The sequence below is a fragment of the Seriola aureovittata genome, chromosome 11 (assembly GCF_021018895.1).
Source record: "Seriola aureovittata isolate HTS-2021-v1 ecotype China chromosome 11, ASM2101889v1, whole genome shotgun sequence".
Classification (NCBI taxonomy): domain Eukaryota; kingdom Metazoa; phylum Chordata; class Actinopteri; order Carangiformes; family Carangidae; genus Seriola; species Seriola aureovittata.
This window is the reverse complement of record NC_079374.1, coordinates 10582825-10595287: the sequence shown is the minus strand read 5'-3', so window position 1 is coordinate 10595287 and position 12463 is coordinate 10582825. Positions and strand designations below refer to the sequence as shown.

General features: G+C 39.9%; 1 protein-coding gene across 1 annotated transcript; it reads left to right on the top strand.

Moving 5' to 3' along the window:
* Positions 1-608: 608 nt before the first annotated feature.
* jam2b (junctional adhesion molecule 2b) lies at positions 609-7561 on the top strand. Its single transcript, XM_056389650.1, has 10 exons — positions 609-745; positions 3967-4032; positions 4520-4630; positions 4763-4912; positions 5563-5744; positions 5824-5932; positions 6021-6128; positions 6492-6510; positions 6611-6662; positions 6812-7561. The coding sequence occupies exons 1-10, from the start codon at positions 694-696 to the stop codon at positions 6848-6850; spliced, it is 888 nt and encodes a 295-aa protein (XP_056245625.1). The 5' UTR covers positions 609-693; the 3' UTR covers positions 6851-7561.
* The last annotated feature ends 4902 nt before the right edge of the window (positions 7562-12463 follow it).

Genomic DNA, 12463 nt, shown 5'->3' with positions numbered 1-12463 from the left:
ACTTTATTTCCAACAACTGTGAAATGTAGTAAGCATCAAAAGTAAAGTAACCATTATGCAAAATGATATTGTACTACTGTAACCTATTATTGTTCTCTATCAATTATTCATTAATATTTTAGCAATATATTATAAGCATTGTGCAATATATTATAAGCTGTCAGCAAAAGAAAGTAGCTGCTATAGTTGACAAGTTAAGAACAAGTAAGCCATACCAAACTAAAAGTATACTTCCAACCTCTGCTTCCATGTGTGTTGCTGCCTTTTCACATGGATTTTAGCTCTGTTTGCACAAAGGACCACAATGGGGAAACAAATATATTGGGCTTTATTGTGTCATCCTGATTTCTGGACATTTCAGTTGCATTCTTTTTTCTCATAAAGTCAAACAAACCATTAAAACAAACAAATAATATCAACTTTGAACACTGTCCTAATGGTACTGTATGATATAGCTACCACTACCACGGCAGATTAAAGAACACAAATTACACAGAATACCTCCCCTGCTTGCTCTGCCTGATGAGAGGTTGGTGGTCTCCCGCATGCGCGCGCTCCTCGTCAGTTGTTGGATACGCGAACGCGCACTTGCATGCTGCAGATGAAACTTGAAGAAGCTGTGGAGAGTTTGGAGGAAAAACTGGATCCCATCAGACAAACACAGACCTGAGGCCGGATCCCAACTCCTGAAACATGAAGACCGTGAAGATGTTGGCGCTGCCTCTTCTCATCACTTTACTGCACAGTGAGTTTGTTTTATGCTTTTAAAAACTTTATGGGGGGATTTAAATAAAACGTTATTAACAGAAGAAAAAGGTGCTTTCAGCTTTCCTATCCATGATAGACAAACTGCTTAATGTTTTCTGATGAGTGAATGTATTTAGGCCAGTTTATGATGTGTACAGGCATCTATATGTTGAGAAGGACCTTTTTACCTTCTGGTAGCCTTTATTTCAGTCTGTTGTGTTTTCACTGGTTACTTTTCCCACAATGGATTTTATTGTCTCAGTTCATTTATTCTACTTGAAACATACTTTTTAAAGGTGTGGACAGAGAAAACGGAAAACTAACCTAAAACCTATCAAAGCTATTAGTTAGGGACTGTACGAAAATGATTGGTGTGGGGAGGGCGGTTGAACCTTATGTTTTAGTTTTTTAAAAAGCAAGACCCTTCACTTTACTGTTAATATTTTATTTGAACCCTCCCCTCGGAAACAACTACCTCACCCCCAGTATTTCAATAATTGGTCCAACTGAACTTACCAGAAAATAATTTAAAGAGGCAATATATAGGTTGTGGTTAAGCATATTCTTAATAGTTAAGTGTAAAAGGTTATAGTAAGTTTCATTATTCTTTAATTGATCTATTTTTTTGGAGATAAAATATAAATCTAGTTTGAGAAAAAATGAAAAGACCACCCTGAGCTTTCCCCAAAAACGTCAGACTTCCCTTCCTTCAGTCTTCCTCCATAATATTTCCCATACAGTCCCTTAGAAATTCAGCATATTGATGTGATTTCTGAATAATTTACAAGTTAATTAAAGTGTTTTTATGAAAGAAATATTTTAGTTAAATATTGCATGATTCAAGTGGCTTGTTGCCGCACATTTGCTGAAATGTATGTTGTGTATTGGAGACAAATTGTTTACTGTGATAACTGTTTATGTTTTCAATATGAAGCGAACTGAGGGGGTTTGTTTTACTGATGATTAGCTTACGTGATTGAGCTTTTGCATAACCCCACAATCAAGGGAGGAGGCGTGATGCATCCAATGACTGCATCAGGGGCTGAGATTGTGCAGGGAGTGGTCGCGGCTGGGCTTCATGTTTACACACTGAACCCGCTCTGATGCCGTTTGAGCCCGAGATCCACAGACTGATCAGACACATCACATGGCCCAGCGGAGGAGTTTGCGATCCCACTGTTTCAGTTTGAAGATGGCCCCTGACTGACCCTGCTGTTAATTGGACAGAGATTAAAAGGAGCACTTACTATCTGGAAAAATGCATTTGAAGTTGCTGTGGGAATTTTAAAGGGCAGAGGCTGCTCTCCAGAAAACATGCTTTATGTTAATAATTGCAGCTTTGACGTGTGTATGCGTTTTGATCTTTCTTGAATTTCCTCATGAGGACCTCACAGAGATGAAAAGATTGAAATCTTTATCTTCTGTTTGTACAAAGTTATTAAAGAGATTGGAATAATTTTGGGCAACATTATATGGATGTTGTTTCAATTCCAACATCCTGTAACTAAAATACCCCCCCCCCAAAAAAAAAACTAAAAAGTTAATTACCTGCAATCTGAAACACATACATTTGAATATGATTACAAATGTTATTTAAATGAATTGCATTTAAAACCTCAAACACAATGGATAACATAATACTGTAAATCCACGAACACATGCATGTTCAAATATTTTTTGTGGTCACATTAAGATCATTTCATTGCAAGGATTCTGATTTAGTGTTAAGTCAGACTTAAGTTTAAATTGGCTGAAGGTCAAAGTAAAGCATATACTGTGGACAGAGAACTTGGGGTTTAAGGTTCAACCACTGTAGATCCTCCCAACTGTGTGTGCTGCTGATGTCTGTGCGTGTGTGTGTGTGTGTGTGTGTTGTGCCAGCTGAGAAGGGTAAGGTTACTGCCATAAAGAGGTGCTTTGTATGAATAAGAGAAGCACGCACACACACACACAGACACACACACACACACACACACACACACACACACACACACACACACACACACACACACACACACACAGTAACCGTCTGTGATATACATTAATAGTTCTCAAATATGATTCCTGGATTCTCCATCTATATCCTCTTGTGAAATGTGTAGTCCTTCCAGTCACAGTTTGAATGAATGTTAGTTGCAGTGGATTCATGGCAGATGTAAGTTTTCACAATATAAAAAGCAGCATAACATTGATCGAAATTTCTCTAATCTGCAGCATAATCCACTTCTCTGCTTCTACTTCCTTGTTTGATCTTCCACACTTTGCATCTTATTAAGCCATCCTTCAGTTACACTGTTTCCTGCTGTGAAAATTTTATTTCCAGTCAAATCTGTTGCAACTAACATGACATCAGATTAGCCACAGTCTATGTAATGTCAGAAGGAAAACATTAACTTTTACAGCCACTGTTCAAGTGAGTATTTGGTACTAATTGTGTGCATGTGTGTGTGTGTGGGTGTGTGTGTGATTGTTTAAGGGACAGATCACTAAAAGAGGTTATCAGGTCAAGCTAAAGCAGCTTGTCGGAGAGTCATCCATCACCTGCATTCCTACACACCACCGCTCCTGGCACCACCAGGATGAGGCTAAACGCACTATATATCTGTGTGTGTGTGTGTAATGGTTGGTATTACCATCTTTGTGAGGACTCATTTCAGTTTCAAATCATCATAATAAGGACATTTCTGTGTTTTGAGGATATTCCAGCTGGTCCTCACTTCAGAGAACTGCTTGAAGGTTCAGACTCGGTTTTAAGGCTCAGGTCAAAATTCAGTGTCGCTCCGGACTAGGGATCAGGGAATGCATTACATCAAGTGGGGTCCTCAGAAATGCAGACAGACCAACTTGTGTGTGTTTGCATCTACACAAAAAGCAGGCAGATTTGCACATAATATTCTGTTGTGGGAACTAAAAGTTCTTGTGCTGTTTCTCTACATGGTGGAGATGTGTGTGCAGTTCAGTGTTGATCAATGACTGGTATGTGTAGGCAGTGACTCTTCTCTATTCTGTTTACATGTCTGGTTGTACTTCCAGTCTCTGATTGCGCTGGAGTCCAAGACGCCCTGGCAGGCCCTCAGCCTGACCTATAGATATATTACAGAGAGATGTAATTCTGTTTCTCATCAAGAATGTGTCAAGAAAACGACTTTAAGGTTGTTGTACTTGGTGGTAAAACTGGTTAACGGTTTATAACTTTAACTGATCCTTATATCCCAACAGGCCCTGTCTGTCTGTCAGTTACCGTGAGCAGCAGTAAACCCAAAGTGGAGGTCCATGAACACACAGGTGAGACTTTCTATCCCACTATTTTTCACCTCAGAAATGTCTAATGTCATTTGTTGTTCTTGAACATCTCTCTTATCTTTAATGCCTTATTGATTCACCTTGATTGAATTTGTTTTGCGGTAAATTTTTGTCATTTAATTCTAAATGAAAACAAACAAACCACTGATTAAAAACATGTGGGTACATATGACTATGAAATATAAGATCTTAGATCCGATATCTGTGTGTTTGTCATTCCAAAACAAATCGTCCAGATCAACAGCCAAAACAATGCAAAACAGATTTTTAAACAGATTGACCTTACACCTTAAATTACAGGGAAAACAGCTGATATCTCATTTCATGCAAAAAAAAAACAGCAATCACTGAACAGTAAATATGTACTTAAAACCTTATACACATCCAATGTTACTTAATGCTCACCAGGTTTCATAAACACACTTTAATGTAAAAAGTGCATTTGCTGCTGTGTTTCCTGTCCTCTCAGACGCAGTGCTGGCCTGTGAGTTTAGGACAGAGAAAGATCAGAACCCTCGAATCGAGTGGAAGAAGCGAGGGAAGGCGGTGACATTCGTGTACTTTAATAACAAATTTACTGGTGAGTGACAGATTTTACTGCATATATTCCTCTGACTACCCTGAATTCAAAACACTGCTTTTCTTGGCATCATCCTTTCATCCTTACAACTTAGTTAAGCTTTGTCAACCGTCTGTCATCTCTCCACCTCAGGTTCATATGCAGACCGGGCCAGGATAGACGGAGCAACGTTGACGATACACTCGGTTTCTCAGAAAGACTCGGGGGAGTACCGCTGTGAGGTGACTGCCAGCGAGGACCACGTCAGCCTGGGAGAGGCTATTGTAACCCTCAATGTGCTCGGTATGTGTTTGTGTGAACGTGTGAATATGCGTATACAGAATTGTGCAAAGGTTTTATACACTGAAAGTGATCCTTGGATGGGCCTTTAAAGTACATAAAACCCAGCAATAATGTACATACACAATGAAAACACACAAAACCCAACAAGAAAATCCATATATAAAACAGCAAAAGATACAACTTACAAACGATTATGCAATAATCAGATCATTCAGGACAACATCAGCGATCCCTCAATAAAATTCTTTCAATTAAAATGATCCCAGTCATGATCCGGTTTTCTGAAGAGTTCCACATGTTGATCCTGATCTGTGAACACTGACAACAAAAAAAAGCATGTTGCCCTGTTGCCTTTTCAAACCCGGAAGTTGGTTTTGTGTTTAGTGTGTTCAGAGTCACACTATGAAATATGAAGGGTATAAATGATAATCCAAAGGCTCCAGTTTCCTCTCACAGTTCAAAGACAGTTCATGTGGCATCATAAATTGTGCTTTGATACAATGAATGAATCATTAGATCGCTCCACATTCACTAAACAACAAAATCCATCAACAAAAGTAATATTTAAGTTATTTAAGGTGGATTTATCCTTTCAGAAAATGACAAATAAATATTCAAATGTACTCATGATGTGCTCTCTGCTCCCTCAGTGCCTCCCCATGTCCCGTCCTGCGAGGTGCCGAGCTCTGTGTTTGTCGGCTCAGGCCTCGAGCTTCTCTGTAAGGACAAACTGAGCGTGCCTCCTGCCACCTACCGCTGGTACAAAGACAACAAGGCTCTGACGTCCACAGCAGACACTCCTTACAACATCGACACAAACAAGGGCACGCTGGTGAGTGACCACCACGCAGTCACACTGCTGTTGCTGTCTACACGTCCCCACTCACCTTTCTTTCGTCTGTCCTGAGCAGAAGTTTAAGAGTGTGTCCAAAATGGACACGGGGATGTACCGCTGTGAGTCGTCCAACAGTGTGGGGGCGCCCAAGAGTTGTGTGGCCCAACAACTGAAAGTTATGGAATGTAAGTGATTTTGGTAAAACGACATGTTGGTGTTTACATGCCATGCACCAGAGACTGAAGAAAGAATCTCTTTCCCCCCTCCTTCTAGATCCTTTGAATATGACCATTTTGATAGCAGGAGCTGTAGGATTTCTGATGCTCGTCCTCTTCTGCTGCATCTGTGTGTGTGTCTGCCAACGCCGGGGCTGCTGCAAGAGTGAGTAGTGTACTGCTGTTGAGTTTGTGTGTGTGTGGTGTGTGTGTGTGTGAGAGAGAGAGAGAGAGAGACTTTCATTAGACTACTTTCATATTCAATATGTTACTGAAATAAAATGAACAGAAGTAAAACTATCTGTAATAACTGAAGTGCAGTAAGAAGTGCAATATTTCCTTCTGAAAAGTGATGGACTAGAAGTTGAAAGAAGGAAATACTGAAGTAAAGTACAAGTATCTGATACAATGCAGGTAACTTAAGTAAGTGACTGCCTACACGTAATGAGGGAAATGTCCAACATCAGGTATGACTGTATTAATTCTGCTGTTTTCACTGACCTTTCCTCTTTGTTGTGTCTTTGAACAGAGGGAAAGAAAACAAAGAGGTGAGCGTCTCACTCTTCACTCAGACTCTTGTTTGGCCTGTAGCTGTGTGTTATTGACTGATAATGAGCTCAGACTGAACTGCCACCCTTTGTCTTTCAGTACCAAGTCCTACAACCCTCCTCCTCCTCCTCCTCCTCCTTCCACCCGCAATGTGAGTGATCAAAGGGATTGTTTTCGTGTCAGGGCTTGTTTTGCTTGCTGTCGTGAATTTGGCTTGCCATTAAATGCTGTTGATAAATTGCTGATAACACCGGCCCCTAGTGACTTAAAGGAAATGGCTTATTGTATGTCTCTCTACAGCTCAAGCACTACAAACAAACTCAGTCCTTCATGATCTGAGAGGGAAACAGTCTGACTTCAAACCATCCGAACTCTGAAGTAAACACTTACTGTTCAGCACAGTGGAAACCTACTCCACTATCACCTCGCTTTTGGACGTCTGCTCATTGCTGCACTGGACGGACTCACACACAGACATTATGTTCAGATATCGAGCAAAACCAAAGAGTTAATCATGATTTTTGCGAAAAGCCTTGCTGCTTCCTAAACACTGACATTTGTTTGTTGGCTGTTTGGAAAAGGGTTCGTCATGTCCATATCTACTACACACTTCGAAAACTGTCAATGCAAAATCCAGCTAAACTTTTTCAAATGCTGTGTAATATGTTAATATGATTCACTATCTTCCTAAGTTTAAGATATGTCTCTCTTATGCCACCTATAGGCAAGTTGCTGTAACTATCCACACTGATAATGCTAAAATCCTGTATATAGATTGTGTCACAAATGGCTGTATCCTTCTTATTGCCTTCAGTTAATATTTACATATAGAGATGTTGTTTTGTATGAGGTTATCATTTTGATATATTTTTATAAAGCTGTTTGTGTGTTGATCTCATGTTATAATTGTATACATTTATATGATGTGAATTGAGTGACAAATGAACAGGTGTCTGCACACACTGAATGGTGCTTTGGAAGCTTTTAAAAGCTTTGACACACAAATATTTGCTGAGTATTTCATGATCAATAAAGAAAGAAAAAAAAATCAGCACGTCTAAATCAAAGCTGCATAGTTTATTGGTTGTAGTACACTAGTGGACGTATTCGGCTCCTTCAAGAAAGGTAGAAATACCAGAGTGGAAAAAGTTCTATTACAAGTAACAGTCCTGCATTCAAAATGTCATTTAAAGGAGATATTTGTAAGTTTTGCTGTTGCTACATTGCTAGCGTTAGCATACGCAGCTGTTTATTTACAGAAGCATCGTTGCGAGTTCAGCATCAAACTTCATTCCTTTACTCACCAACATCTGTCTGCAGTGGTGGAAAGCAACGCCAGTGTTAACTTTTGTCTCTATCACGTCTTTTCCTCTACTGAAGTTAGCATGCTAACCAGCAAGGTAGCCTGTAGCCCCCAATCTGCCCTGAAGACATGTTTATTTCAGCTGTAAAGTTGGGCACTTTAACATGGGAGTGTATGGAAGTTGACTCCCTTTTGGAGCCAGCCTCAAGCGGCCATTTGAAGAAGTGCAGTTTGTGGTAGTTTCGTGTTGGCATCATTTTTCAGCCTTGGAGGTTGCGGCTTGATTATAACCTCTTGTCTTGTAAACACATTGAAGGCCAAAGCTCTTGTCAAGCGACAATCTTCACCCACTCACACCTGCTCACCGGCAAGAAATCACATTTGGGAAGAAAACTTGAGAAAATGGCCTCTTTAAGTAAAGGAACAAAAGTATCATTAGCAAAATGTACTGAAAGTAGGCCGATCAAAAGTATTCATTATGCAAAAAACATCACTCCACTCAGAGTGTGATATTATTAAAAATAAATTCGTTCATTAGCAAATGGTAGCATGTTAATGAGTGAGACTAAGATAGTGAACACTGAAAACATTCCTGTTAAACATTAGCATCTTAGCATTGACACCGTGAGCCGGAGATGTATTGATGAGGTGGTGCATACATACACATACTGTATATAAAAGCACACATAATATATACATATTGCTCAGTAAAACCATGTTGTCATCATGTTAGCATGACCTCAGTGCCTGTAAGTGCAGCCTCACAGAAGCATTACTCATTGAATTCTTATTATAATTATTATTACTCTTATCAGTGTATACAGGACATACTTCAAATGCTCTGACTCTTTTTCCTCCATGTTAGAAAAGAGGAAACAGTTGCTATGTGCCAAAAAACATCGTTTTTTTTATAGAGAATGTACTGTACAAACAAGGTAATAAATGTGTTGCTTATTACTACACACAGTGGAACAATACCGACAGATTTACTGTCTTTGCAGCTGTGGTGGAGGTGCCATGGGTTTGTGATTACAGATCTTGGAGAGGCGCTTTTATTAGGTGATGGTATCATCACTAACTACTAACTACTACTAACGTTGATCTGTCTCTTTCTTTTTCTCTGGGTGTATCAGGAAGACCTGTTTGCCACCAAATAAGGAAACGAACTCCATTGTTTAAAATATGTATTTATCTTTTCTTTTGCGTTCATTCTTTTGACTAAGCAGTTTTTTTGGGGATGTGCACACGGTCTGCTTCCATTGAGCAGAATCCATTGATCTTTTGGCCACTAGATGGCATCACAGCACTTGGTGAATGTGTACATTCCAGCACAGACTATAGGCCTACAGCTACAGGATGCCAGCCTTTATCCATTATTTGTCTATGGACAGAAGCACTATTGTTCTCCTCCCTTTGTACTCGTCGTTCTACTTATTGTTGCGCCCATAAATTAAAGGTCATGAAAAGCACTGATTTCCGGCAGCTTCACTTCCATGAGTGTTTAAAGGACATTCATTGTCAGTGTCGGTTTTCATGATTTAAAGATTTGACTCATGTTAAAAACTGCACATTTTATATATGTTTGCATCTGGCCTCTGCATAGGCTAAGTGCTACAATGCAGACAGAGTCAGGAACCAGTGACAGAAATCTATTCTTGCTCATGGTCATAACCTTCTCTGACGTTCACATTGAGTGGATCCTATTGATCTACTTATATGGCTGCTCATGAGAGCTCAGACCTCCCGGATCAGGACAGGACATCAGCTGAGCTCTACAACATGCAGATGTTGTTACACCGTCTATTGTGTGTAAAAACTGTAATGGGAACTGCATTGTACCAGGGTATGATAATTCTCACTATACAACTAGACAACACTGCAAAGTGGCAAACATAGTGTCACCATGCGGAGTCCCTCTAGAAACAGTTTGACTCCCTCAATAGATTGTAAAACACATTTTATATTTTTTTATTTTGATATAGATCTTAGATGAGGAAAAACTTGAACAAAATGTTGTTGCTCAATAATACAACAATAATAATAATAATAATAATAATAATAATAATAATAATAATCATATGTCTAAAGGTATTCCAATATTATGATGATACTCAAATCGGGCATTTTGTTCTGTACTCTCATGAACCTGTTATAACTGAAAGTATTATTTGCTGTGGTTGTTTTGTATTTTTGTATTGTGGTAGCTATAACATTAACACACAGTATAACTGCTGTAAACTGAACATTGTGGGTATTATTTGTGTTGTATTCAGCGATGGAAGAAGTATTCAGAGCCTCTACTTACAGTAACATACTATAAAGTAAAAATACTCTTGTACAAATAAAAGTCCCACATTCATAAATTAGTAAAACTCTAATCAGCACAATTAACTTAACATATAAAAACTAAAAGCAGTAAATTATTGTTATTGACGTGTTACAACAAGAGCAGCTTGTTGAAGTTGACCTAGTTCAGACTCTTTCATAAAGGGCAAACCCTTCGTTCACCCACACGGATATTATTTTGCTTGATTAGACCTTTATTTTCAGGACTGTGTGGGTGTGTACTAACTGGGTTTGACTGACATTTCCATTTCTGTCCCTCTTCTCTTGGTTTGTTTCAGAACAAGTTTCAACTTTTATCACCTCCAGCTTGGTAATTTCCAGCAGAGCTTTGCATGACTCCAACCTGAGTAGGTAGAATCAGCCAGAACAACCGCAAACATGCATGTGGGTATGCATTACCTAAAAACTGTACTGAACTAACATACCTTTTTTAAAAAAAAATTTAAATGTACTTTCCAACACAAATTTTGTTTTGGGAAACTACATAGACTTCCTGGAGCCTAACCCTAATCACTATTTGCCTAATTCAAACCTTTGCCCTAACTCAGAGTCTACACTGATGCCACACACACACACACACACACACACACACACACACACACACACACACACACACACACACACACACATTCCCTAACATCCAGATCTGGTGGCTGGCTAATGGCACTGGCTCAACTGCCCGGTATGGCCATTTTTTGTGGTTCCCTTTGAACATCTTAACAGGCCTTCTTTATGTTTGCCTGCCGTGGATTACAGCTCCAGGGGGCTGTTATATCACATTTTGTAAATGCGTGTGTATCTGTCAGATAGCGACAGAGGAAAGAGAGTGTGAAAATAAGTGAGAGAGGGAAAAAGAGAGAGAGAGCAGTTGAGCGTGAGTGGGCGGTGGCTGTCAAATGAAATTAGATTAAGCCTCAAGCCAGGTTTCCTCCAAGACGTCTCCTTCCTGTGCTGTTTGGCAGTGGAGCCTCACCCTCAGTGCACTCTGTGAGTTGAGCTCCCCTGAAAACCTCCAGGAGCATCTATGAGCAGGTGGCACAATGCTCACAACACATGGCGCTCCACCCGCAGGGATTAAGTCGCTTTTTTCATTTTTAACAACAATTTTTCTGCTAAAAAAAAGAATCTGTTTCTGCCAGTTTTGTTTGTGAGTTTGGTTTCTTTGTTTCTGGTGTTATTCCTGCGTCCCCCTCTGCCTCCCAGTGTGTTGCACTTCTGCAGCTCCCATAGACCTGCGCATTAGCAGCTCGTGGGTTATGCAAAACTTACATCATACAGACATCGATGTATTTATGCCTCAGGGAAATTGTTGTGGCAAAGGGAGCAGGAAGAATACCACTGACACAGGGATTACCACAGGAAACTCTCTCTTCCCGCTTTAGCAGTAAGAAATAGCAACTTTTAAACATTTAAACCCCACCAGACGACATCCCCTACAGTTTCATTAAATCTTTATACTGTGGTTCTCTTACAATACTGAGAGTCCTGCTGTGTGTGTGTGTGTGTGTGTGTGTGTGTGTGTGTGTGTGTGTGTGTGTGTGTGTGTGTGTGTGTGTGTGTGTTTGTGTGTGTGTGTGTGTGTGTGTGTGAAGCCCAGAGTGGGAGCAGAAAGAAAGTTTGCTATTTGTACTCTCTGTTTTCTGTCTTCAGTATGAACTGTGCTCTCATTTAGCATCGTTCACCGACAAGGCTGTTAGGTGTAATTAGAACAGAAACGGAGGATGGAAACACACACACACGCATGCACATGCACATGCACACACATACGCACACACGTGCACACACACACACACACACACACACACACACACACACACACACACACACACACACGCACACACACATGCATGCACACACACACAGGGCGCCCTGTCCTCCTGCACAAGCAATCAGTCAGGACTGACTCCCACAGCACCACTGTGCTTATTTAAGCTCAGATAGGAACAGTGTAGGAAGAGTGTTATACAGATGAAATGTTTTGTCTGTGTGTGTGTGTGTGTGTGTGTGTGTGTGTGTGTGTGTGTGTGTGTGTGTGTGTGTGTGTGTGTGTGTGTGTGTGTGTGTGTGAAAAAGACTGTTATTTGAAGGCATTACCTGATATTCGTGTCCTGAATGCCAAGTAGTTTTGTTAAGAGCTAATGTATTCAAATTTTTTCGCATTATTAACAAACTAGTCATAAAATCCAATTAGTAGGTCTGATTTTATCAGAGGCTAAAAGAGCTGCTTCAATTAAAACTTTAACTCTCAAAGTCTCTGAAAAAACTGAGGACACCGCTGACTATGACCCAAACAAAGAAAAACT